This window comes from Salmo trutta, unplaced genomic scaffold (assembly GCF_901001165.1).
Source record: "Salmo trutta unplaced genomic scaffold, fSalTru1.1, whole genome shotgun sequence".
Lineage (NCBI taxonomy): Eukaryota > Metazoa > Chordata > Actinopteri > Salmoniformes > Salmonidae > Salmo > Salmo trutta.
The window spans coordinates 495,737-523,627 of record NW_021823154.1 but is presented as its reverse complement, the minus strand read 5'-3'; the positions used below and the strand labels follow the sequence as shown (position 1 = coordinate 523,627).

The following is a 27,891-nucleotide window of genomic DNA, read 5'->3' as shown; positions in this document are numbered from 1 at the left end:
CATCTTAAGATTAGGTGAAGAAGTGTCTTTGTCCACAGACTAGGAGACAGGCCTCAGCATCTTCAGATTAGGTGAAGAAGTGTCTTTGTCCACAGACTAGGAGACAGGCCTCAGCATCTTCAGATTAGGTGAAGAAGTGTCTTTGTCCACAGACTAGGAGACAGGCCTCAGCATCTTCAGATTAGGTGAAGAAGTATCTTTGTCCACAGACTAGGAGACAGGCCTCAGCATCTTCAGATTAGGTGAAGAAGTGTCTTTGTCCACAGACTAGGAGACAGGCCTCAGCATCTTAAGATTAGGTGAAGAAGTGTCTTTGTCCACAGACTAGGAGACAGGCCTCAGCATCTTCAGATTAGGTGAAGAAGTGTCTTTGTCCACAGACTAGGAGACAGGCCTCAGCATCTTCAGATTAGGTGCTACAAGACAGAGGATGGAGGAGAAGGGAAGAGAGAGATCAGAAAGTATGGAGAAGACTGAGGAGTGAGATACACCTGAGATAATAATGTGATGATGGTCCTATGATACACCTGAGATAATGTGATGATGGTCCTATGATACACCTGAGATAATGTGATGATGGTCCTATGATACACCTGAGATAATGATGTGATGATGGTCCTATGATACACCTGAGATAATGATGTGATGATGGTCCTATGATACACCTGAGATAATGATGTGATGATGGTCCTATGATACACCTGAGATAATGATGTGATGATGGTCCTATGATACACCTGAGATAATGATGTGATGATGGCCCTATGATACACCTGAGATAATGATGTGATGATGGTCCTATGATACACCTGAGATAATGATGTGATGATGGTCCTATGATACACCTGAGATAATGATGTGATGATGGTCCTATGATACACCTGAGATAATGATGTGATGATGGTCCTATGATACACCTGAGATAATGATGTGATGATGGTCCTATGATAGAACTATAATAAGATACATTTATTACAGACAGCAACACAAAAACATGCTTCCATTCTGAAAAATACTTTCTCTTTGATCTGGGTAGCTATGTTTTTATTTGACCTATATTTAATCATTCCACATATTCAAGGGAGGGAGAAAAGAAAACGGTCTTACCTAGGTTCACTCAAGTGCTTAACAAGATGGTATTCATGTTCAATGAGAGCTTTGAGACAAGCTCCCGTCACTTCTGGTCCTTTAGGGAGGACTGCATTCAGTAGTTCTCTCATTCGGTCCTGTTCAGTTGTTTCAGCTTTTATTCTGGAGTACTCTTCATCACCAATCATGCCCTTTGACCGCAGAACATCTGCTATTGGCTTTGCGTTTTTGACTCCCTGAATGAGTATAGCCCTGTGATTCTGAAGAAACTCCTCAGCAGGAATCCCAATGAGTATTAATGCTGAAGGGGGGTGAATTAAATGAATATGTGTTTAGGGTGAACAGCAGCTGTTTCTACATCTAACAGTCTCTCCAGTTATCATTCACCTGATAGTAATTTATTGAATAGAGCTGACTCCAGGGTTGTGGTCAATTCACATTCAAGTCAATCAATAAAAAATAAATTAAATTACTATTCAGTTTATTGAGAAGTCATTGAAAGTAGATGCCCTTTTCCAGTTATTGAATTGGAATTTCAGTTAACTTCCTGAATTGACTGACTTATTTGGAGTTGACGCCTACCCTGGCTGACACGATTGTCTATTCTACATAACATACAGAGCCTTGCAAAAGTGTTCATACCCCTTGGATTTCTCTATTGTGTTACATAGTGGGATAAAAATGGATTTAGTTGTAATGTTTTGACATCAATCTACTGAAAATACTCTGTAATGTCAAAGTGGACATGTTCCCCATACATACAATATCTGGAAGTATTGCATTTCAAGCACAGATTCAACTATATACAAAGACCAGGGTAACAATAACAAAATCAGACATTTAATAATTATGCTGTGGATTACATATTAAACCACCCAGACACATTAAAGATAGTCGTCCTTCTGAACTGAGCTGCAGGACAGGAAGGAAACTGCTCAGGGACGTCACCATCAGGACATTGGTGAATTTAAAACAGTTACACAGTTCAACGTCTGTGATGGAAGAAAACTGAGGATGGATCAACAACATTGTAGTGACTCCATAATAACGACTTAAAAGGACAGAGTGAAAAGAAGAATACAAATATACAGAATAAAAATATTCCAAAACATGCATCTTATATGCAACAAGGTACTAAAGTAATACTGTAAAAAACATCTACAAAGGAAGACACTTTTTGGCCTAAATGCAAAGCCTCATGTTTGGGGCAAATCCAACACAACACATCACTGAGTAACTGCCTCCTTATTTTCAAGCATGGTGGTGGCTGCATCATAGTATGGGTATGTTTGTCATCAGCAAGTACTGGGGAGTTTTTCAGGATAAAAATAAATGGAATGGAGCTAAGAATAGGGAAAATCCTAGAGGAAAACCTGCTTCAGTCTGCTTTCCACCAGACACTGGGAGAGGAATTCACCTTTCAACAGAACAATAACCTACATAACAAGGCCAAATCTACACTTGAGCTGCTTACCAAGAAGACATTGAATGTTCCTGAGTGGCCAAGTTACAGTTCTGACTTAAATCTGCTTGTAAATCTATGGAAAGACATAAATGGCTGTCTAGCCATGATCTCCAACATCTTGACAGAGCTTGAAGAATTATGAAAATAATAATGGGCTAATATTGTACAACCCAGGTGTGGAAAGCTCTTAGAGACTTACCCAGGAAGACTCCCAGCTGTAATGACTCTTAGAGACGTACCCAAGAAGACTCCCAGCTGTAATGACTCTTAGAGACGTACCCAAGAAGACTTCCAGCTGTAATCGCTGACAAAGGTGTTTCTAAGTATCGACTCGGGGGGCTGAATACTTATGGAACGACTATTTTAGGTATTTCATTTCTATCAATCTAAATATATATATTCTTTGACATTAGAGTATTTTGTGTAGATTGTCGTCAAGAAATGACAATGAAATCCCTTTTAATCCCACTTTGTAAAACAAAATGTGATGCAGATAAGGCTCTGTATTTCTGTCTGAAAGTTATATCATTACACCCCACTGAACATGACTCATGAAGACCTTCATCACCCCACTGAACATGACTCATGAAGACCTTCATCACCCCACTGAACATGACTCATGAAGACCTTCATCACCCCACTGAACCCGACTCATGAAGACCTTCATCACCCCACTGAACATGAATCATGAAGACCTTCATCACCCCACTGAACACGACTCATGAAGACCTTCATCACCCCACTGAACATGACTCATGAAGACCTTCATCACCCCACTGAACATGACTCATGAAGACCTTCATCAATGTCCTTCATCACAACTTGAAGAGATGTTAGCTCTGTAACCCGTTTTATAAACCTCATCCACAAAAACAAACTTACTTGTTGGATGAGAGTCTTTGCTGTATACATCTGAAAGACAAACAATAGAAAATATCAAACATTTTAATAGCATCTGTTAGAAAAGGACATTGATGATTGACATACTGTTCATGTACAGTATTTCTTACCTTTTGATACCACTGATTTCCATACTGTCCTCTCATCTTCCCCGATTAATTCCATCTCAATGTCAACCCCTGTGTTTCTCATAATCATCTGACAACAGCTTGGTGTGGTGTCTGCAGGTAACAGCTGAATCTTCTGTAGGAGGCCATATGGTGCAACGATTGAGACAACAGACAGAGAAAGAAAGTGAAATAGAATGATATTCCAGTTATTCATATACAATATGACAGATTCATGTCCTCAGCCTGCTAAAACTGCACCTCTGGATTGATGGAAGTGGAATGGGGATTCTTGAATGCAAACAAACTGTTCAGCTTTAAGGGCCCGTTTGGACTTGACAGGACGAATTCTGAAAATCCTTTGGACACCTGATTTTTCTCCTGTTCCCGAACAGCCTACAAAATGAGCAATGTAGTAGTCAGTCAGAACAATGTAGTCTCGTAATTCACACAACATGCAATCCATTTTTGTCAACAACAAAAAATGTGTAGACTATTGTTCTACTATCCCTACTTTACCAGGATATTATTTTAAAGGTGTACAAGTTGACTGAGAAGAGATTTCCTTTTTACAGCAATGACCTGGGGAAGAGTTACAGGGAAGAGGAGAGGGGATTAATGAGCCAATTGGAAGCTGGGGATGATTAGGTAGCCATGATGGTATGAGGGCCAGATTGGGAGTTGAGCCAGGACACCGGGTTAACACCCCTACTCTTACGATAAGTACCATGGGATATTTAGTGACCATGGAGAGGACACCCGTTTAACATCCCATCTGAAAGACAGCACCCTACACAGGGAAATGTCCCTTTCACTGCCCAGGGGCAATGGGTTCTCCTTCGACCAGAGGGAGGAGTGCTGTCTACTGGCACTTCAAATGAATGAGACAGAAATAGATTTCTCACAGAGCTGCATGTTGTCTTTGTAATCTAGAGATTTTCAACAAACTATCAGCTTTCCTTCAGTAAGTTTCAACATACTGTTGTCACTTCAGTGAAAGTGCCTCACCTCTTTCTGACTGGAGTTTCTGAGGAGCAGGTACAGCCTTGAAATGACTGTTGACCTTTTTACTGCCATATAGAGGACCACGTCACAGTGGACATCTATGTTCAAAGACAGTATTCTCAGTATAACAGAGATAAGTGAGAACTTCGGATGGAGAATCTTAGCATGGAATCTGGTGACCTCATGCACTTCCTCTAAAGACACTCCATGTTCCTCTACATGAAGAATCTTCATCTCATTCCTCAGGGAAGGGTTGGTCCCTGAACAACACAATAAAAAGGAGACAGAAAGACAAATATTGTATCATTCATCCAACTAAAACACAAAGAATATGCAGTACCAGATCACAGTAAACTCAAACTCCCAGAATAGTTCATTCATTAATTCAGGAAGTGAAACTCAGTTACATGGAAATGTCTTTCTGAATACTATTTCTATATGGTTTTACCTAAACAGACAAAGTGTGGCAGATGAACTTCCTCCAGTTCACCTAACTCCATAGTGATGTCCAGCAATGGACCACCTTGTGTGTACTGCATGTCTTTCAGAAGTTGACTGTAGGGTTCCCAGTTCCTGAAGTGATACTTCAGAATGACATCTCTCTCACACAGCCAGCGCAGCCCAGACACTGTGCACTCATAACTCCCTTTGGGTGTCCTGTGCCTGAGGGCAACAACAAGATATGGTAGAGAGGGTCAATGGTCAAATGGAGAGGTTGGATTAGAAGACTATTCCCAAAGGTAATGGGGAAATACACTAGCAAGTGGAATGAAATGTTAAAAGTAGTTATTTTACCTGAACATTGTCACTCCCTGGACAGTGGAAGTCAAGGGTTCAATCTGAAGCCAGTGTGTGGAGTCCTGAACAAGGACAAGCATGTCAGTAATACATATGGGGCCTGTTTCCTGGACACAGATTGAGTCTAGTGCAGGACTAAAAAGCATGCTCAATGGAAGTTTGGGAAACTGTGTCTGGGAAACTGGCCCATTAACCAAAGTAACTAATCTAATGTATTTATCCAATTAAACTGTCGAATGATAAAATATGACAACAGCTGAAATCCTGCATGCCTACATGCAGAACACAGGACTGTCTATATCCCAGTATGAATGGTTGGTCAGTACACACCTGGCTTTGAGACTGTGTTTATATTACTAAAGCAGAACACAGGACTGTCTATATCCCAGTATGAATGGTTGGTCAGTACACACCTGGCTTTGAGACTGTGTTTATATTACTAAAGCAGAACACAGGACTGTCTATATCCCAGTATGAATGGTTGGTCAGTACACACCTGGCTTTGAGACTGTGTTTATATTACTAAAGCAGAACACAGGACTGTCTATATCCCAGTATGAATGGTTGGTCAGTACACACCTGGCTTTGAGACTGTGTTTATATTACTAAAGCAGAACACAGGACTGTCTAAAAGTAAGAATTGACATTATGACTTACCTCAACATGGTCACAAGTCTTACAGCTCTGAGGAATCCCTGAAGCCAAAAGTAATTGTTATTTAAAATGGACAATCTCATGGAATATTGAATTCATAATTATTAAATAGATTTGTAATAAAAATGAATATAAGTGATCAACAGTCTCAGAATGTATAATCATTAGCATACAATAATCTGACATTAGTGTTATATTAATTAATGTTTGTGGAAGCAGGAAACATCATCGTTCTGGTCCATGTTTTGTAGATGTTGGGGCCTGATTTCTGGTAGATCCTAGGATGAGAGCTTAAAGGTAGAGTCAGCTAAATGATGTTGTATGAGCAGCACCACAGATATTGTGATGAGCAAGATGCCTGACTTCTCTCTCACACAGTCACACACAGTATCTGCCCATGTGCAAGGGTTCTCTTCACTCTCTAACAGAGTGGTAGTCACGGGACCAAAACAGCAGAGAAGTTTAGCCTTGTGCTCCAACGCTCTTAGTTGTTGTAGAAATTGACCCACTATGCTGTTTACTTTGTGCATCTACGTCATATTACTGACTCTACCTTTAAGTTTGTTTTGACCAAATAGATCATGATTGTGTTCCTTGCCTGGGACTCAAGGATAATGAACGCTTTAAAACTATTTTGATTTAAAAACAATTATCAGTTAACACTCACATTTCTCAGGTCCAGGCTTGATCCAACTCTCTCCACCATGGTCTCTGGTGTTGGTAAAGCAGAAGGATAGACTGTGATTAAACTAAATACAACTTATAAAGGCTTGATACAGCATACATACAGTCTTCATAAGCAATACAACAAGAGTATAAATGATGACAGAACAGCTCCCTATGTAGGGTGCCTAAATGTGACATATCCCACCATGTGAACTTCCAGAAAGTCAATACTGATGGTGACATTACAAGTGACATTGCATATCTTGAGGAAAGCCCTTAGAGATGTGAAGTCACCAGGTATCATGAGTTAAAACCCCCCATACACCAAACACACACACTTTTTGAGACTGACATTAGAGTGAGGAGAGGAAACTGTACATCTCTACATCCAACAGAACACATTAACACACACCACCACTACTAATCTAACTGTCTGTAGGTCCAACAGAACACATTAAAACACACCACTACTACTAATCTAACTGTCTGTAGGTCCAAAAGAACACAATAGAACACACCACTACTACTAATGTAACTGTAGGAATGATTCCAGAGGGAAACAAATGATAAACATTGCTATGACTCACCTCTGAATGTGTTGGTCATCTATCTGACACAGGGTCACTGAGGAGTCAGAAACCAAAAACCCAGGATAGAGGGGTTCAGTAAATGTGGTGTGTTCTGTGTAAAGGTGTGTCAGTGTACCAGAGGAGGACACACTATAGAAGGACAAAGTACCAGCTGGCCAGTCCAGATACACTCCAACTCTGTTAGGATCAGGACCAGGGATGGATCTCCTACGGACTCCAGCATGGTAAAATGTAGAACCACTATCAGAGCAGTATAAACACCAGGACTCCCTATTGTTTCCAATCAAACGCTCATCCTCCCATCCCTTCCTCTTCATTCCGTTGTACACCACACCAATGTTAGCCCATTCACCATCTCTCTCCACCTCCCAGTAATAACGACCTCCAGATAAGCCTTCTCTGCAGAGAACTTGGGGACTACGGTCAAATCTGTCTGGATGGTCTTCATAATGCTGCTTCTCTTCCACCCATGTCACCTTCCTGTTCCCCTCAGACAGAATCAGGTTTGGGTTTGCTGTATTTGGGTCGAGGGTGAGATGACAGGCATCTGTAGACAAAAGGAGAGTTTAATCAAACCACATCTTCATATATAATGTTGTTTTGTAGTTACAGAACAAGTATTGATTAGTTACTGTATTACTATAGTTCTGAATATTCAGTTAATTAGGATTGAATAGAATTACATTTCCTCAGCCCTGATTTCAGCCTGCACTCTCCACCATGATCCACACTGTAGGAGAAACAGGTTATTGACTGACAAAGACCTAATAAAGCAGTCAACATTTAAACCATATTGTTGTGTTCTGGTACACTATCCAAGTTCATTACTAAAGACATACAGGTATTCTATACTACCTACTGCATACAGAACAGTGTACAATTCATTGCTAGAGACATACAGGTATTATATCCTACCTACTGCATACAGAACAGAGTACAATTCATTACTAGAGACATACAGGTATTCTATCCTACCTACTGCATACAGAACAGAGTACAATTCGTTACTAGAGACATACAGGTATTCTATCCTACCTACTGCATACAGAACAGAGTACAATTCATTACTAGAGACATACAGGTATTCTATCCTACCTACTGCATACAGAGCGGAGTACAATTCCAACAGGATATCAGAGATGCAGAAGAAGAGTATTCATGTGGTGATGATGTATGCTGTGTTGGAGTGTTCAGCCTGCTGAGTAAACTTCCCCTTAATTCTACCATCATGTCCTCATGTTACTGAACCTACTACACTACATATGACACAACCGCTGCTCACACTATTAGGACATCTATTCTGACTTACTTCAGCTTCATCAGTTTATATGTGGGATCCACCAGAGCAGCTGAAAGCAGTCCTCCTGCAGAGTCTCCTGGGTGATTGTAGCTCAGGTCCAGCTCTTTCAGGTGGGAGGGGTTTGACCTCAGAGCTGAAGACAGAGCAGCACAGCCCTCCTCTGTGACCAGACAGCCAGACAGCCTACAGAGAGACACACAACAGCTGTCTAGGTTGGTGTACTGGTGTCAATCATCTTGTAGGACACCCATACATTTGTCCATGACACAAACATTGTCATGAAACATTAGATTTTCAGAGTATTTGTTTTACTAAGCTCAGTACCGACCTACTGAAACAGCTGTACTTACCCCAGTGTGTGTAGTTTACAGTCTGGATCCTCCAGTCCAGCAGACAGCAGTGTAACTCCTGAGTCCTGCAGGTCATTGTCTCTCAGCTCCAGTTGTTTCAGTTGTGAGTTGGGTGAACTCAGGACTGAGGCCAGATCTGAACAGCAACCCTCTGTCAGACCACACTGACCTAGACTAGAGGGCAGAAGAGCACATGATTAACACATGTTTAAAACATCCACATAATAACTCATACTGAAGATATTTAACTCACACAAGTGTCTGTATGTTGCAGAGTGGACTGGTTAGTCCAACACAGAGCAGCTCCACTCCTCTGTCTCCCAGGTCATTGTAGCTGAGGTCCAGTTCTCTCAGGGGGGAGTTTGGTGTCTGCAGAGGTGAGGCCAGAGTCTCACAGGATTCATAAGTGAGTTTACAGCCATCCAGTCTGGAGAGAGGAGATATGTCGATACACTGTTAAATATGCAAAGATTTAAGAATAATGACATTGTCACGCTCGTTGTTGGAATGAGACCAAGGTGCAGCGTGGTAGGCGTACGTTTTTCTTTATTAACAATGACACCGGGAAAAACAACAAAATATGAAAATGAACATAAAGCTATATGCAGTGCAGAAAGCAACTACACACAAACAAGATCCCACAATCACAGGTGGGAAAAAGGGCTGCCTAAGTATGATCCCCAATCAGAGACAACGATAAACAGCTGCCTCTGATTGGGAACCATACTAGGCCAACAAAGAAATAGAAACATAGATATGCCCACCCAAGTCACACCCTGACCTAACAAAATAGAGAATAAAAAAGGCTTTCTAAGGTCAGGGCGTGACATGCATTTAGACAATAACATAAGGACATTATTAACCAATGTTAAAAACATACTAACTCACTCAAGATATTTAACATGAGTTTCATATATTTATCACATCGTATGTATGTTTCTGCATATTTACCAAGATTTTCAAAAAAAAATTAAAAACATAATAGCACATAATTACTACAAATATATAAACACTATAGACAGTAGATACTGAATATATTTAACTCACACTAGTGTCTGTATGTTGCAGAGTGGACTGGTTAGTCCAACACAGAGCAGCTTCGCTCCTCTGTCTTCCAGGTCATTGTAGCTGAGGTCCAGTTCTCTCAGGGGGGAGTTTGGTGTCTGCAGAGCTGAGGCCAAAGTCTCACAGGATTCATATGTGAGTTTACAGCCATCCAGTCTGGAGAGAGGAGATATGTCGATACACTGTTAAATATGCAAAGCTTTAAGAATAATGACATGCTTTAAGACAATAACAGAAGGACATTATTAACCAATGTTAAAAACATACTAACTCACTCAAGATATTTAACATTAGTTTCATATGTTTATCACATTGTCTGTATGTTCCTGCATATTTACCAACATTTTCAAAAAATATATAAAAAAAATAACATAATTACTACAAATATATAAACAGTATAAAGACAGTGGATACTGAAGATATTTAACTCACAATAGTGTCTGTATGTTGCAGAGTGGACTGGTTAGTCCAACACAGAGCAGCTTCACTCCTCTGTCTTCCAGGTCACTGTAGCTGAGGTCCAGTTCTCTCAGGGGGGAGTTTGGTGTCTGCAGAGCTGAGGCCAGAGTCTCACAGGATTCATATGTGAGTTTACAGCCAGCTAGTCTGGAGAGAGAAGATATGTCGATACACTGTTAAATGTGCAAAGCTTTAAGAATAATGGTATGCATTAAGACAATAACAGAAGGACATGATTAGACTGTTTAAAACACACTAACTCACTCAAGATATTTAACCTTAGTTTCATATATTTATCACATTTCATGTATGTTTCTGCATATTTACCAGATGGTAAAATGTTAAAAACATACACATGCTAACTAAATGCAAAATATATAAACACACAGTGGATACTGAAGATAGTTAACCCACACTAGTGTCTGTATGTTGCAGAGTGGACTGGTTAGTCCAACACAGAGCAGCTCCACTCCTCTGTCTCCCAGGTCATTGTAGCTGAGGTCCAGTTCTCTCAGGGGGGAGTTTGGTGTCTGCAGAGCTGAGGCCAGAGTCTCACAGGATTTATATGTGAGGTTACAGCCATCCAGTCTGGAGAGAGGAGATAATCTGTTAGATATACACAAATCCTTCATTAAAATGATACTGTATACATCAACACAATAACAGAACATACAGTGCTCTCTTGCAGGTTTTCACTACCGGCAGCAACCTCTGATAACCTTCCTCTGATGTGTTGTATGTCTTCAGGTCAAACTCCTCCAGCACCTCCTCTGACATCAGTAACAGGTAGGCCAGGGCTGAACATTGGTCAGGTTCTAGTCTTGTTTCTGAAAGAGTTCCTGATTGCAGGGAGGTCTGCATGTCTTCAACTAGAGAGTTGGCACCAAGTTCATTCAGACAGTGGAACAAGTTGATGATCCTTTCTGGTGAGGATTCCTCCTCAATCCTGTCTGAAAGGTACCTGACTGTTTTCTTATTGCTCTGTGTTGTACTTCCTGTCTGTGTCAGAAGGCCTCGTAACAGATTCTGATTGGACTCCAGTGAGAGACCCAGAAGGAAGCGGAGGAACAGGTCCAGGTGTCCATTCTCACTCTTCAAGGCCTGGTCCACTGCTCTCCTGTGTAACTCAGACAACTGGATTGACTTCTCCTCCTCCTCATAACCACTAGTGACTGCTTTGGGGGAGAAAACATTTTCCTTCTTGTCCAGACATGATTCTAAAGCATGCACTGCTGCTAGAAACTCCTGAATGCTCAGATGCACAAAGCTGTAGACCTTCTCTTGGTACAGCCCAGATTCTTCTTTAAAGATCTCTGTACACAATGCTGAGTACACTGACGCCTCTGTGACATCAAGGCCACACTCTCTCAGGTCGTCCTCATAGAAGATCAGGTTGCCCTTCTGCAGCTGTTGGAATGCCAGCTTGGCCAGTTTCAGGATCATCTCTATGTCTGACTGAGACAGTTCCTTTGGGTTTGTTTCTGTGGCTTTGTTGTACTTCTTGTTCTTCACAATGGTTTGGATGAGCACGAAGTGTGAGTACATCTGGGTCAGAGTTTTGGGGACTTCATCCTTCTCTGCCTCTTTCAGTATCATCTCAAGGACAGTGGCTGATATCCAACAGAAGACTGGCATGTGACACATGATGTGGAGGCTCCTTGATGTCTTCATGTGTTTGATGATATCATTGGCCAGATTCTGATCTGGGATTTTCTTCCTGAAATACTCCTCCTTCTGTGGATCATTGAACCCTCGTACCTCTGTCACCTGGTCAACACACTCAGGAGGGATCTGATTGGCTGCTGCAGGCCTTGAGGTTATCCAGAGGAGAGCAGAGGGAAGCAGATTCCCCTTGATGAGGTTTGTCAGCAGCACATCCACTGAGGTTGGCTTCGTGACATCACAGCACTTCTCATTGTTTTTGAAGTCTAGAGGAAGTCGACACTCATCCAGACCATCAAAAATGAAAACAGTTTTGGTTTCACCATCTTCAATGCTGTCAATCTCTTTCAGCTCTGGGAAGTAGTGGGAAAGAAGTTGCATCAGACTGTATTGGTCCTTTTTTAGGTTCAGATCACGGAAAGGAAGAGGAAACATGAAATGAACGTCCTGATTTGCTTTTCCCTCTGCCCAGTCAAGGATGACCTTCTGCACAGAGACTGTTTTTCCAATGCCAGCGATTCCTTTGGTCAGCACAGTTCTGATAGGTTTGTCTTGTCCAGGTAAAGGTTTGAAGATGTCATTGCATTTGATTGGTGTCTCTTGTGTGGTTTGTTTCTTGGATGCCATCTCTATCTGTCTAACCTCATGTTCATTATTGAGCCCTCCACTTCCACCCTCTGTGATGTAGAGCTCTGTGTAGATGTCCTTTAACAGACTTTGGTTTCCATGGTGTCCAATTCCTTCAGATATGTGTTGATACTTGTGTTTCAGTTTAGCCGTAATATCTTGTTGGACTGTCAGCAGAGTTTGACCTGTAGGAAAACAATGATAATAGGGACTCATAAGTTTGTGTGTGTGTTTTATAAAGGGCCTTTGTACCGTTCTTTGTAATATTGTATGAAATACAGTCTTACTTCTTCTGTCCAGAAGGTTGTGTGTGATCTTTAACACATCCTCACTGTCCAAACTCTCCACTTCCTTATTGTCATCTGGTAATGGTTCCTGGCTGAAAGCAGGTGGCTGATCACTCTTCATTGATAGCAGGCTGGTTGTAGGGGACTCTGCTCTGGGCTTCTGGACACTGAACAAAACAGGGAGACAGATCACCTCATCAATATCTCATCAATACCTCATCTACTTCATGTTAACAACTGTATAATGGAACTTCTAGAAGTCCTGATGTTTCTTTATAAAGATACAGTCTGCAATTGGTAAATATATTTTTGGCCTTTTAAATTATGACATAGGCCTACATTTTATGTAATTTGTGAACACTTTTCATTCGGTTGCAATTCATCTCTTACCTCTTAGAACTGGTGTCTTGAGTCATTTTGGAGGCAGTGGTCTCCTCCTCTCTCTCCCCAGAGAAGCTCATTTTAGAGGCAGTGGTCTCCTCCCTCTCCCCAGAGAAGCTCATTTTAGAGGCAGTGGTCTCCTCTCTCTCCCCAGAGAGACTCATTTTAGAGGCAGTAGTCTCCTCCTCTCTCTCCCCAGAGAGACTCATTTTAGAGGCAGTGATCTCCTCCTCTCTCTCCACAGAGAGACTCATTTTAGATGTAAGTCACAGCTCACTCAGCTACAATAAGAAATAACAGAACAGTCAATATTTCTGAACATTGTTGAAGAACCATTAACAACACATTTACTGTCTGAGGTCAAAGAGTTAAATCAGACTTCATATTTTTTTCAAACATACACAGTCCAATATGTTATTCATTTGATTTGACTTGGATCCCCATTTGCTGACATTTGTCAACATCTGTTGTCCCCAACTCAACCACTAGATGGAGCTGTAGACCTACAGCTCTACTCCATCTAGCCACAACCGTAGAAACATAAACAAACCATCTATGGAGACAAATCCTCAGTATCATAACACCGGAATGCAACATCCATCCACTTATATCAGTACATCTGTAACAGCCTAAACATTACAAACCTTCTATTAGATCAAATAAGCCTCACGTAACTCCACACTCTCATAGAACTTGTTCTCAACTGGCCTACCTGGTTAAATAAAGGTGAAATAAAATAACAGACAGATTTTGGGCAGAGTAAATCCTCTCACTTCGCCTCTTCCTCTCTGTCCCAACTGACCTCAGAAACTTCTACAGACATGTATCAGAGAGGAAGAGGCGAAGCGAGAGGTTTTACTCAGCGCAAACTCTGTCCACGAAAATAAGCCCACGATGTGAGGAGTTTGTTGAATTTGGTCAACAAAAAATGGAATTACTCATTCGCTACATGAGGCTTATTTGATTGAATAGAAGTTTCGGAATGATCAGGTTGTTAGGAGAGAAAATAACGACTTCATATCGGAGTTGTGCCTGTTGTCATAGAGATGGAGGACTCATGGATATAATCTGTTTTAGAACGGACATTGCTCTTGAGGCAAACCACCATTTTGAAATAGTCAACTGGGTGGGAATTCCTATGAGTTGGGAGCAATCAGACAATGAAGATGAAAATGTACTACTTTAAAATGGAGATATCCTCAATGGCACTGCCTATGCTGTCACAGAGGCTATAATGGCACAGATATAAAAATCAGTCCATTTATCTCTATGGCCTGTTGTTCACATGCGTATCTGCTCTCTCATTGGCTAGATGCTCCCACCGGATCTCGCCTCCTCCCATCTTTGAGGACATGCATTTCCATTGTTAGAGCGGTCACTTGAGTATCTTCTCAATATAATAGACAATCTTTTCTTGCATGCAGGAACATTGGTACATTGTGGGAGGCAACCTGTCTGTCTAGGGAGACCAGTGATGAACAAGTTAGGCCTATTAGAAACATCACCATTTCCTGGCAGCATTTACCAGACAATGTATAGAAGGGAGAAAATAACAGAACATAATTTATGATGGTTTTTATTTTATTTTTGTTTTGGAATCAATTAATATAGTTTTAGTTTTTCAAATGAGTTTCTTAATTATTTTAGTTTCAGATTTGGTCACCTAATTACTAGTTTTAATAATTTAATAATGAATAAATAGAAATGTATATCATTAACCCACAATCATACACCCCCCTTTTCTCCTGCACATGTTGCCATGGGGCCATGTTGCTATGGGGGCATGTTGCTATGGGGGCGTAGTGAAAATGATATAGAAATGTTCTAACTAATTTCCTGCAATTGAAAGAAAACATGTTAATTTGTATAGATAATTCTACTCATGTTGCCACAGAGTGGAGGCAAATGTTAGCAGTTTCTAATATTTTACCTTTATTTAACTAGGCAAGTCAGTTAAGAACAAATTTTTATTTTCAATGACGGCCTAGGAACAGTGGGTTAACTGCCTTGTTCAGGGGCAGAAAGACAGATTTGTATCTTATCAGTTCGGGGATTTGAACTTCGGTTAGTAGTCCAACCACTAGGCTACCCTGCCGCCCCAATGACAACAGATGATCAATGGGCCCACCCCGGTTGGTAATTCAACCATGCTGACTACAAGTTTAGCCACTAGACTAATTTACCATCTAAAAACATGTAGCTAACATGGGCTAATAGACTGACTGCTGATGCACAACCACATTTACACACTGCACCATGTGTTTTCTATTATTCTAACGGTCAACAGTAAGTTGAGACCCAGACTGAGTTCCAAAACAATGTTTTATTACTGGTCCAGGGCCGCCAGTTACCCATCCCTGGTTTAGTGAATAGACGCATGCTGCAGTGCAGTGCTTGAGTTCACTTGAGGTGCGATCAGTTTATCTCGCCCGGCGCACCGGGGGTTTGTATTCTGAGAAAAAGGAGTGCTGACGATTCAACCCGGGGTTCACAATGCGCATAGATGAGCCGGTGACGTTATATCGAGCGCAGCTGCAGTTCACCAAACGGACCACCGCCTTCCTGATCTGTCACCAGAAAGCTTTAAACTTAACATGTGTTTTAGCACTACATTTAAACAGTTTATATGCACATTGTTGAACGTCATATTTACTTGACGAGCCAGACTATTTTATTTAATGACAACTATACATAATTCTGATGCACGTCTTCTTTCAGGAAGTGAAAGTGAGTCAGTTTCCACAGATAATAATCACCTTAATGTGCTGTCAATCACCTATAACAATAATACCATACCTCATAGCCCTGTAGCCTATAACAATAATACTCTACCTCATAGCCCTGTAGCCTATAACAATAATACCATACCTCATAGCCCTGTAGCCTATAACAATAATACCATACCTCATAGCCCTGTAGCATATAACAATAATACTCTACCTCATAGCCCTGTAGCCTATATCACATCACATCTAATTGATTAGGCTGATCACTATGAATCAACAACAATGTAAATAAGCCTAAAATAATAATAATTTAAAGTTTAAATCAATATTGTATTAACTTGGCGGATGTCTTACCCCCTAAATCATCTCTCTCTTTATTATAACCTAACTTCTCAAATATACTTTTCTACATGACATTGTAAAAGAACGCTACAAACCTCTGAAACATGTTTCTCCGACGATAACGTCCGTTACTTCCTCTACTTCCTTAAACTAGTATTTCCTGTTTCAACTAGTGATGGTCGTTTGGTAACGAAAGGTTGTTTTTGAACGGATCGTTTTGGTGAACGTCGGTAACCGAATTGCATCGGTGAAAGAGCCGTTCATTTATCTCCCTGGTTTACATACAACTACGAGGTGCTTTTTGAGCTCAAAACAACGATTACCTGCAGATAAGTGACCCAATAATTCTCTAAAGAGGGTGAATCCTGACTGCAGAAACAATAAATAGTGGGGAGACGCGTCATTCTGGTCAAGGCTTTGTAGTGCGTAAAAAACAACAGGTGATCTAATAATTAAATACTAGTTATCCACAAAAAGAAAAACAACATCTTACTTTTTTGGCAAAAACGTTTGTATTTTCCTAATGTTATGAATTTTAGTGACGTTGCCAATTCTTGTTCCCAAATGTATTTCGTTATTTGGTCCTCAGAACTTTTGTCCCGTGTAGCTCAGTTGGTAGAGCATGGTGTTTACAACGGGGGACCAGTACAGGAAAAAAACAATGTATGTAATGTATGCATTCACTACTGTAAGTCGCTCTGGATAAGAGCGTCTGCTAAATGACTAAAATGTAAACTTGAACTCGAGATTTACCATTTGGAGAATGCAGCGTTTCCCGCAACTATATGATTGGTCGGATAAGCTTTAACGTCATCACACTCCCTCATCTGATTGGTCGGGTAGGCGGACCTTCTGACTTTGTGGCTGTGGTAACTACTGAGCAAAACAGATCACCACCTTTCTGAGTTTCTCAACCTAATGTCGCATTCATATCAAACAGGGAACTCGGAAAAAACTAAATCCGACTGGGAAAAATCAATTTGAACTGTCCTCTTTTTCGTGCGCTGACATCGTATTTTTCCGAGTTCCCAGTTGTTGTGATGCGGCATAAACTTTTCACATTATTCCTTCATTTAGTTTCAATGCCCATTGCTGCACATCCCTTTTACTTGGCCGAATTGACGAGAAGGACTTTTATTTTTCAAAGAAAGAAAGTTTACGTGATACACGTCTTTCTCCGGGAAGTGAATGAGCGCAAAGACAAAAGCCACGGTCATGTGCAGTCAATCGCCCATACCCTACCTCATAGCCCTGTAGACTATAATATAACCCCATACCCTACCTCATAGCCCTGTAGACTATAATATAACCCCATACCCTACCTCATAACCCTGTAGACTATAATATAACCCCATACCCTACCTCATAACCCTGTAGACTATAATATAACCCCATACCATGCCTCATAACCCTGTAGCCTATAATATAACCCCATACCCTACCTCATAACCCTGTAGACTATAATGTAACCCCATACCCTACCTCATAACCTTGTAGCCCATCATTTAACCCCATACCCTACCTCATAGCCCTGTAGACTATAATATAACCCCATACCCTACCTCATAACCCTGTAGACTATAATATAACCCCATACCCTACCTCATAGCCCTGTAGACTATAATATAACCCCATACCCTACCTCATAGCCCTGTAGACTATAATATAACCCCATACCCTACCTCATAGCCCTGTAGACTATAATATAACCCCATACCCTACCTCATAACCCTGTAGACTATAATATAACCCCATAGCCTACCTCATAACCCTGTAGACTATAATATAACCCCATACTCTACCTCATAGCCCTGTAGCCTATAATATAACCCCATACCCTACCTCATAGCCCTGTAGACTATAATATAACCCCATACCCTACCTCATAGCCCTGTAGACTATAATATAACCCCATACCCTACCTCATAACCCTGTAGACTATAATATAACCCCATACCCTACCTCATAACCCTGTAGACTATAATATAACCCCATACCCTACCTCATAACCTTGTAGCCCATCATTTAACCCCATACCCTACCTCATAACCCTGTAGACTATATTATAACCCCATACCCTACCTCATAACCCTGTAGACTATAATATAACCCCATACCCTCCTCATAGCCCTGTAGACTATAATATAACCCCATACCCTACCTCATAACCCTGTAGACTATAATATAACCCCATACCCTACCTCATAGCCCTGTAGACTATAATATAACCCCATACCCTACCTCATAGCCCTGTAGACTATAATATAACCCCATACCCTACCTCATAGCCCTGTAGACTATAATATAACCCCATACCCTACCTCATAACCCTGTAGACTATAATATAACCCCATAGCCTACCTCATAACCCTGTAGACTATAATATAACCCCATACTCTACCTCATAGCCCTGTAGCCTATAATATAACCCCATACCCTACCTCATAGCCCTGTAGACTATAATATAACCCCATACCCTACCTCATAGCCCTGTAGACTATAATATAACCCCATACCCTACCTCATAACCCTGTAGACTATAATATAACCCCATACCCTACCTCATAACCCTGTAGACTATAATATAACCCCATACCCTACCTCATAACCTTGTAGCCCATCATTTAACCCCATACCCTACCTCATAACCCTGTAGACTATATTATAACCCCATACCCTACCTCATAACCCTGTAGACTATAATATAACCCCATACCCTACCTCATAACCCTGTAGACTATAATATAACCCCATACCCTACCTCATAGCCCTGTAGACTATAATATAACCCCATACCCTACCTCATAACCCTGTAGACTATAATATAACCCCATACCCTACCTCATAGCCCTGTAGACTATAATATAACCCCATACCCGACCTCATAACCCTGTAGACTATAATATAACCCCATACCCTACCTCATAACCCTGTAGACTATAATATAACCCTATACCCTACCTCATAGCCCTGTAGACTATAATATAACCCCATACCCTACCTCATAGCCCTGTAGACTATAATATAACCCCATACCCTACCTCATAACCCTGTAGACTATAATATAACCCCATACCCTACCTCATAACCCTGTAGACTATAATATAACCCCATACCCTACCTCATAGCCCTGTAGACTATAATATAACCCCATACCCTACCTCATAGCCCTGTAGACTATAATATAACCCCATACCCTACCTCATAACCCTGTAGACTATAATATAACATTGATACATATTGACTAGGCTGATCAATATGAAGCAGCATCAATGTAAGGAAGCCTAAAATAATCATTATTGAAAGTTGAAATCAGTATTGTAATAACTTATCCATTTTATCAATGTCTTACCCCCTAAATCACCTCTCTCTGCAATGGCCTAACTCAGGGTTCCCCAACTGGCGGCCCGCGGGCTAAATCTGGCCATCCAGTAATATTATTTGCTCCCCCCCAAATTAATTATGAATATTCTTTAAATAAAAAATGATTATAATAATCTCGGACCTAGATGCAAAAACTCCCAAATGCGATGTCCCAAGAAGGAAGTAACTCTACCTAAATAATGCACAAGTGACATTTTAACTTCATTCATGAGGAGAGAGAATGCAGGAGACGGTCAACTAATAAAGCAGACAGCGGACCATTTAGTGGTGTTGAAACGTAAAACTGCAGCCGCAGCGCAATCAATAGGAGGTGAACAGCGCCTGGTGCTGAAAATATAGCAGCACAATCAATAGGAGGTGAACAGCGCCTGGTGCTGAAAATATAGCAGCACAATCAATAGGAGGTGAACAGCGCCTGGTGCTGAAAATATAGCAGCACAATCAATAGGAGGTGAACAGCGCCTGGTGCTGAAAATATAGCAGCACAATCAATAGGAGGTGAACAGCGCCTGGTGCTGAAAATATAGCAGCACAATCAATGGGAGGTGAACAGCGCCTGGTGCTGAAAATATAGCAGCACAATCAATAGGAGGTGAACAGCGCCTGGTGCTGAAAATATAGCAGCACAATCAATAGGAGGTGAACAGTGCCTGGTGCTGAAAATATAGCAGCACAATCAATAGGAGGTGAACAGCGATAGAATATGTAGTATATCTGTAGAATACGTGGATACATAATAGTATAACAGTATATTTTGAGTTGCAGTACTCGTCCTTTGCACTTCAGAGAGACTGGGTTAAGATGTCAACTAACCTGTCTTGGAGCAGCACTCGTCAGTTACACTTCAGAGAGACTGGGTTAAGATGTCAACTAACCTGTCTTGGAGCAGCACTCGTCAGTTACACTTCAGAGAGACTGGGTTAAGATGTTAACTAACCTGTCTTGGGGCAGCACTCATCAGTTACACTTCAGAGAGACTGGGTTAAGATGTCAACTAACCTGTCTTGGAGCAGCACTCGTCAGTTACACTTCAGAGAGACTGGGTTAAGATGTCAACTAACCTGTCTTGGAGCAGCACTCGTCAGTTACACTTCAGAGAGACTTGGTTAAGATGTTAACTAACCTGTCTTGGGGCTGATAAACTCCAGGTGGCATGTTTAGACAGTCAGCATGTCTTTTTAAAGTTGTCCAGTTCAGCAGTGGTCTGACTATACATATTTTATCTACATTTAATGGATAACATGACTCATTTCTTTATTTTATCCAGTTCAGTTCAACTGAGTCCAATCCGTTCAATTCAACAGAGTCCAATCAATTCCACATCCACGTCCCCCGTCCCCCAAGACGTTGATGTCGATGATGGCAGCAGCCCCCAGCACCTCTCTGATTCAGGGGGTTTGGGTTAAATTATTATGGCAGCCGTGTAAAAGACAATGTTTTGGGATTTTCACCCTACAGACATTATTTCCTAAAGGACTTAATGACAAAATGCCTATGTATGTTATGGTGTGAATTTGAACATGAATTATGTCCCTATTTAAGATTACTCTGTTTTTCGTACGATGTACCCAATGATTAATGAAAACTTGCTATGTCCTCATTGTGGTTTTACAGACGTGTTCAATACGTCTTATTTATACACTTTTGTAATATTTATGATATGCATATTGTTATATTTGGTAGCACGTATTTGTTTTTCCTTCGCCTCCAACCCCTTTCGATGTGTGGAACGGATGTGGGTGGGGCTAGGTCTACATAAGGGTGCTAATGTATTTTTTTTTATTCACAAAAGCTCTGATGAAGACCGTGAGGCCGATACGTAAAGCTCTGACGAAGGCCGTGAGTCCGATACGTAAAGCTCTGACGAAGGCCGTGAGTCCGATACGTAAAGCTCTGACGAAGGCCGTGAGTCCGATACGTAAAGCTCTGACGAAGGGTGTGAGGCCGATAAGTAAAGCTTATTAAATATCAGTGATACTATCAAGAGCAGTGTGCGGTTTCCTTTCTCCACATCTTCGTCATCTGTTGCCATGCACCTGCAAAAAGATTGTTCAGATGTCCGAGTGCCTTTTGAATTTTTTGTTTTATACTCCGTAAAAGGTAGAAAAAAATAGTACAACAAATGTGATGGTTAAACTCAAATATATTGATTAATAAAAAAACATTATTTATTGATTATTTTATTTTTTAATTGTATTATATTTATTAATGATGTGATGAATAGAAATGGCGTTGTCACATATGCAGTTATCGAAAATACATGGGAATATCTGCTCAATACACATTTACAACCAACTGATTGCAGCACTACCACAAAAATGGAGGAGGCAACTGGAAAATGGAGAAGGTTGTTATTCTGTCTCTCACTGTTCAAATAAACCTACCATTAAAATTATAGACTGATCATTTCTTTGTCAGTGGGAAAACGTACAAAATCAGCAGGAGATCAAATACTTTTTTCCCTCACTGTAAAATTCTTGCCACCAACAGAATGCTATAAATACATATATATATAACAATCTCAGCTCTGTAGATTTTGTTGCGAAGAGACAGAATCAATAGATCATTTATTCTGGTATTGCCCCGATGTAGCAAGTTTCTGCTCACAGGTTCAGGAACGGTTAGAACATCACATGCACTTAAAATGAACCTTCAAAAAGCAGTGTTGGGTGATTTGGAAAACCACAGTCAGTCAATAAATAACATAATAATACTCACAGGAAAAAATTTACATCTTTAGCTCTCAATCTGTGGATAATATACGATTAGAAAGATTCAAACATTTTGTAAAACATCACATCCCAATGTAAAAATATAAGGCATATGGAAATGTGTGTGTGTATGGATATACGTATGTATGTGTATGTGTAGCAAAAAAGCTGAAATAAAACTAAGATATTTGTCCTCCGAAGAGGTGGGGGGGTGGAGAGGTAAAAAAAAAAAAAAATTTTTTTGTTTGTTGCATTTTTAACAAAGATTTACAGCCCAGTCAGATCAGGGGTGTATTAATTAGTCACCCACCGTAGCACAACATTTTGCAACAAAAAAGTAGTTTATTTTAGACAAATTCCCTGTTTTAGGGGGAAAGCATTCAGTGTAATCCTAAACGTTGAATAGGAGTTTTGATCTAGGATCAGGTCTGTTTCCTAGTGAATACACCCCATGGTGTTGAGTAGGAGTGTTGATCTAGGATCAGGTCTCCCTGGTCCAAATGATTCAGATTAGAAGTCGACCGATTAATCGAAATGGCCGATTAATTAGGGCCGATTTCAAGTTTTCATAACAATCAGAAATCGGTATTTTTGGACGCCGATTTGGCGGATAAAAAAAAATATATATATTTCTTTTTTATTTTACCTTTATTTAACCTGTTGCGCACGAGAGTACTCCATGTTTTTCTTCACCTGTTTGAATGAATACAATATCGTCCAGTTGGAATATTATCGCTATTTTACAAGGAAAATCGCATAAAAATAGATTTTAAACAGCGTTTGACATGCTTCTAAGTACGGTAAAGGAACATTTTGAATTTTTTTGTCACGAAATGCGTCCGCGCGTCACCCTTCGTATAGTTACCTGAACGCACAAACAAAACGGAGCTATTTGAATATAACTATGGATTATTTGGGACCAAAACAACATGTTGTTGTTGAAGTAGAAGTCCTGGGAGTGCATTCTGACGAGAACAGCAAAGGTAATCCAATTTTTCTAATAGTAATTCTGAGTTTTGTGAGCCTCGACTTGGCGAGTGTCTGAATAGCTAGCCGTGATGGCCGAGCTATATTCTCAGAATATTGCAAAATGTGCTTTTGCCGAAAAGCTATGTTAAAATCTGACACTGCGATTGCATAAAGGAGTTCTGTATCTATAATTCTTTAAATAATTGTTATGTATTTTGTAAACGTTTATCAAGAGTAATTTAGTAAATTCACCGGAAGTTTTCGGTGTGTATGCTAGTTCTGAACATCACATGCTAATGTATAAAGCTGGTTTTTGATATAAATATGAACTTGATTGAACAAAACATGCATGTATTGTATGACATAATGTCCTAGGAGTGTCATCTGATGAAGATCATCTAAGGTTAGTGCTGCATTTAGCTGTGTTTTTTTTTTTTTGTGACATATATGCTAGCTTGAAAAATGGCTGTGTGATTATTTCTGGCTGAGTACTCTCCTAACATAATCTAATGTTTTGCTTTCGCTGTAAAGCCTTTTTGAAATCGGACAATGTGGTTGGATTAACGAGAGTCTTATCTTTAAAATGGTGTAAAATAGTTGATTGTTTGAGAAAATTGAATTGTGGTATTTTAGTGGTATTTTAGTTGGTTTTGTATTTCGCGCGGTGCGATGCCATTGGCAGTTGGCTAGGGGTTCCGCAGGCAGAACGGGATTAACGGGGTTCCAGTTCTGTTGCTCAGAATGGAGACACAGAGATACTGGCTGAGAGTTATAGCACATTGGTTGTTGCTAAGACATTTGTTATGTACTGTGTAGTTGTTGCTGTGAGAGCTGATTGCAATGTTCTGTGTTAGTTTGTTGCTCAGAGAGAGCTTCTTTAATGTCCTGAGTTAATTGTTTTTTCTCAGTTTGTTGTGAAGACATTTGGAATATTCTGTTTCATTTGTTCCCAAGGGGGAAGGGGAAGGCACCTAGGGAGTGCTTAGGCAAGAGGCCCGCGGGCATACATATACCCGTAGTAATTTATTGTCTATGCACACTAGGAAAGACCTGGGCGGACCATCCCCTGTATTTTGGTTAGTGCACCAGGTGGTGCTAGTTAGGTAAGTAGTGGGTAGGCAGTTAAGGTAGGAGAGAGGGCTTTGATATTTACCTTCTTTGCTTTGGTTCCGTCCAGCCCCTTTTCCCCCAAACTTACCGTGTGAAGGAATAAATTCCCAGTTAACGGTATTCTCTGCCTATTTGTCATCCTTACTCACACCTACAGTCCATATCTCTTTCACACCACGGAGAGTTGAGTTGTAGCAGGGTGTTGCGTTCCCTCTTTCAAGAGGCGTGCGTAACAATCACTAGTTAACTACACATGGTTGATGATATTACTAGTTTATCTAGCCTGTCCTGCGTTGCATATAATCACTTAGGTACACGTTGCTCCAACCATAAACATCAATGCTTTTCTTAAAATCAATACACGAGTATATATTTTTAAACCTGCATATTTAGTTAATATTGCCTGCTAACATGAGTTTCTTTTAACTAGGGAAAATGTGTCACTTCTCTTGCAAACAGAGTCAGGGTATATGCAGCAGTTTGGGCCGCCTGGCTCGTTGCGAACTGTGAAGACTATTTCTTCCTAACAAAGACAGCCGACTTCGCCAAACGGGGGATGATTTAACAAAAGCGCATTTGCGAAAAAAGCACAATCGTTGCACGACTGTACCTAACCATAAACATCGATGCCTTTCTTAAAATCAATACACAGAAGTATATATTTTTAAACCTGCATATTTAGCTAAAAGAAATCCAGGTTAGCAGGCAATATTAACCAGGTGAAATTGTGTCATTTTGCGTTCATTGCACGCAGAGTCAGGGTATATGCAACAGTTTGGGCCGCCTGGCTCGTTGCAAACTAATTTTCCAGAATTTTACGTAATTATGACATAACATTGAAGGTTGTGCAATGTAACAGGAATATTTAGACTTCGGGATGCCACCCGTTAGATAAAATACGGAACGGTTCCATATTTCACTGACAGGAAAAACGTTTTCTTTTCGAGATGATAGGTCATTAATATGGTCGAATCCAGAAACTAAGGCTCGTATTTCTGTGTGTTATTATGTTATAATTAGGTCTATGATTTGATAGAGCAGTCTGACTGAGCGATGGTAGGCAGCAGCAGGCTCGTAAGCGTTCATTCAAACAGCACTTTCGTGCGTTTGCCAGCAGCCCTTTGCAATGCGTTGCGCTGTATATGACTTCAAGCCTGTCAACTCCCAAGATGAGGCTGGTGTAACCGATGTGAAATGGCTAGCTAGTTAGCCGGGTGCGCGCTAATAGCGTTTCAAACGCCACTCGCTCTGAGACTTGGAGTAGTTGTTTCCCTTGCTCTACCGGGGTAACGCTGCTTCGAGGGTGGCTGTTGTCGATGTGTTCCTGGTTCGAGCCCAGGTAGGAGCGAGGAGAGGGACGGAAGCTATACTGTTACACTGGCAATACTAAAGTGCCTATAAGAACATCCAATAGTCAAAGGTATATGAAATACAAATCGTATAGAGAGAAATAGTCCAATAATTCCTATAATAACTACAACCTAAAACTTCTTACCTGGGAATATTGAAGACTCTTGTTAAAAGGAACCACCAGCTTTCATATGCTCTCATGTTCTGAGCAAAGAACTTAAACGTTAGCTTTTTTACATGGCACATATTGCACTTTTACTTTCTTCTCCAACACTTTGTTTTTGCATTATTTAAACCAAAATTAACGTTTCATTATTTATTTGAGACTAAAATGATTTTATTGATGTATTATGGCTTACTGGTGTTCTTCCATGAGGTCCCTGGGAGGGGTGCGTCACTTGAGTGGGTTGAGTCACTGACGTGGTCTTCCTGTCTGGGTTGGCGCCCCCCTCCTTGGGTTGTGCCGTGGCGGAGATCTTTGTGGGCTATACTCGGTCTCAGGATGGTAAGTTGGTGGTTGAAGATTTCCATCTAGTGGTGTGAGGGCTGTGCTTTGGAAAAGTGGGTGGGGTTCTATCCTGCCTGTTTGGCCCTGTCCGGGGGTATCATCGGAAGGGGCCACAGTGTCTCCTGACCCCTCCTGTCTCAGCCTCCAGGATTTATGCTGCAGTAGTTTGTGTCGGGGGGCTAGGGTCAGTCTGTTATATCTGGAGTATTTCTCCTGTCTTATCCGGTGTCCTGTGTGAATTTAAGTATGCTCTCTCTAATTCTCTCTTTTTCTTTCTTTCTCACTCTCGGAGGACCTGAGCCCTAGGACCATGCCTCAGGACTACCTGACATGATGACTCCTTGCTGTCCCCAGTCCACCTGGCCGTGCTGCTGCTCCAGTTTCAACTGTTCTGCCTGCGGCTATGGAACCCTGACCTGTTCACCGGATGTGCTACCTGTCCCAGACCTGCTGTTTTCAACTCTCTAGAGACAGCAGGAGCGGTAGAGATACTCTCAATGATCGACTATGAAAAGCCAACTGACATTTACTCTTGAGGTGCTGACCTGTTGCAACCTCGACAACTACTGTGATTATTATTATTTGACCATCCTGGTCATTTATGAACATTTGAACATCTTGGCCATGTTCTGTTATAATCTCCACCCGGCACAGCCAGAAGAGGACTGGCCACCCCTCACAGCCTGGTTCCTCTCTAGGTTTCTTCGTAGGTTTTGGCCTTTCTAGGGAGTTTTTCCTAGCCACCATGCTTCTACACCTGCATTACTTGCTGTTTGGGGTTTTAGGCTGGGTTTCTTTTTTTGTTAAGTTAAAATAAGTGTTCATTCAGTATTGTTGTAATTGTCATTATTACAAATAAAAAAATATAAAACAATTCGGCCGATTAATCGGTATCGGCTTTTTTTGGTCCTCCAATAATCGAGGTCAAGAGGTCTACCTCTAATTCATATTCTAATTCTGATACACTGTTAGGAACCAGCTCATAGCCCGTAACAAAGAGGGAGAGAACGTGGAGATATAGAAAAACATTTATTAAATAAAGTCAACTATATACAAGTAACAATGGGGTGTGTAGTCAGCAGTGGAAGTGAGTGGATGTGTTCACAGATGGTGATAATGAGGGCTGTTGAGAGGTGCCAAAACAAATGAACACAACAAAGCCCCAAAATGCCACAACCAAAAACAACAGTGTGTCTGGGTGGAGAGAGTCTCCTCAATGAATGGGGGAAAGGTGTATTTATCCCCGGGACACAGTCAAGCCCAGGTGTGTCCCATTTCACTGACGACCCTTCCAGCTCCTTCCCCACCGACATCCTATTAAAGAAAACAAGATCAAAGAGAAAGAATTCTGCAGACAGAGTGGGAGGGTCGTCACAGTGCGACAGA

At 40.9% G+C, this 27,891-nt stretch overlaps 1 protein-coding gene across 10 annotated transcripts in view; it reads right to left on the bottom strand.

The window, feature by feature from the left end:
- The window catches only part of LOC115189399 (NACHT, LRR and PYD domains-containing protein 12-like), a 118,451-nt gene extending 104,914 nt beyond the window's left edge, over positions 1-13,537 (bottom strand). For 2 of the 10 annotated variants that reach the window (XM_029748000.1, XM_029748008.1), the window contains exons 1-16: positions 13,415-13,537; positions 13,025-13,191; positions 11,122-12,922; positions 10,863-11,036; positions 10,422-10,595; positions 9,972-10,145; positions 9,178-9,351; positions 8,925-9,098; positions 8,584-8,757; positions 7,958-8,004; positions 7,272-7,821; positions 6,686-6,729; positions 6,022-6,059; positions 5,362-5,426; positions 5,015-5,229; positions 4,570-4,826 (exon numbers count right to left, since the gene is read on the bottom strand). In XM_029748000.1, coding sequence (XP_029603860.1) covers positions 4,570-4,826; positions 5,015-5,229; positions 5,362-5,426; positions 6,022-6,059; positions 6,686-6,729; positions 7,272-7,821; positions 7,958-8,004; positions 8,584-8,757; positions 8,925-9,098; positions 9,178-9,351; positions 9,972-10,145; positions 10,422-10,595; positions 10,863-11,036; positions 11,122-12,922; positions 13,025-13,191; positions 13,415-13,527 — 4,341 coding nt within the window. In that variant the 5' untranslated portion in view covers positions 13,528-13,537. Of the gene's footprint in view, positions 1-361; positions 417-1,107; positions 1,391-3,436; positions 3,467-3,564; positions 3,698-3,822; positions 3,958-4,569; positions 4,827-5,014; positions 5,230-5,361; positions 5,427-6,021; positions 6,060-6,685; positions 6,730-7,271; positions 7,822-7,957; positions 8,005-8,583; positions 8,758-8,924; positions 9,099-9,177; positions 9,352-9,971; positions 10,146-10,421; positions 10,596-10,862; positions 11,037-11,121; positions 12,923-13,024; positions 13,192-13,414 lie in introns of those variants that run through there. The other 8 variants (XM_029748001.1, XM_029748002.1, XM_029748003.1 and 5 more) reach the window with 8 other exon arrangements.
- Positions 13,538-27,891: the final 14,354 nt, after the last annotated feature.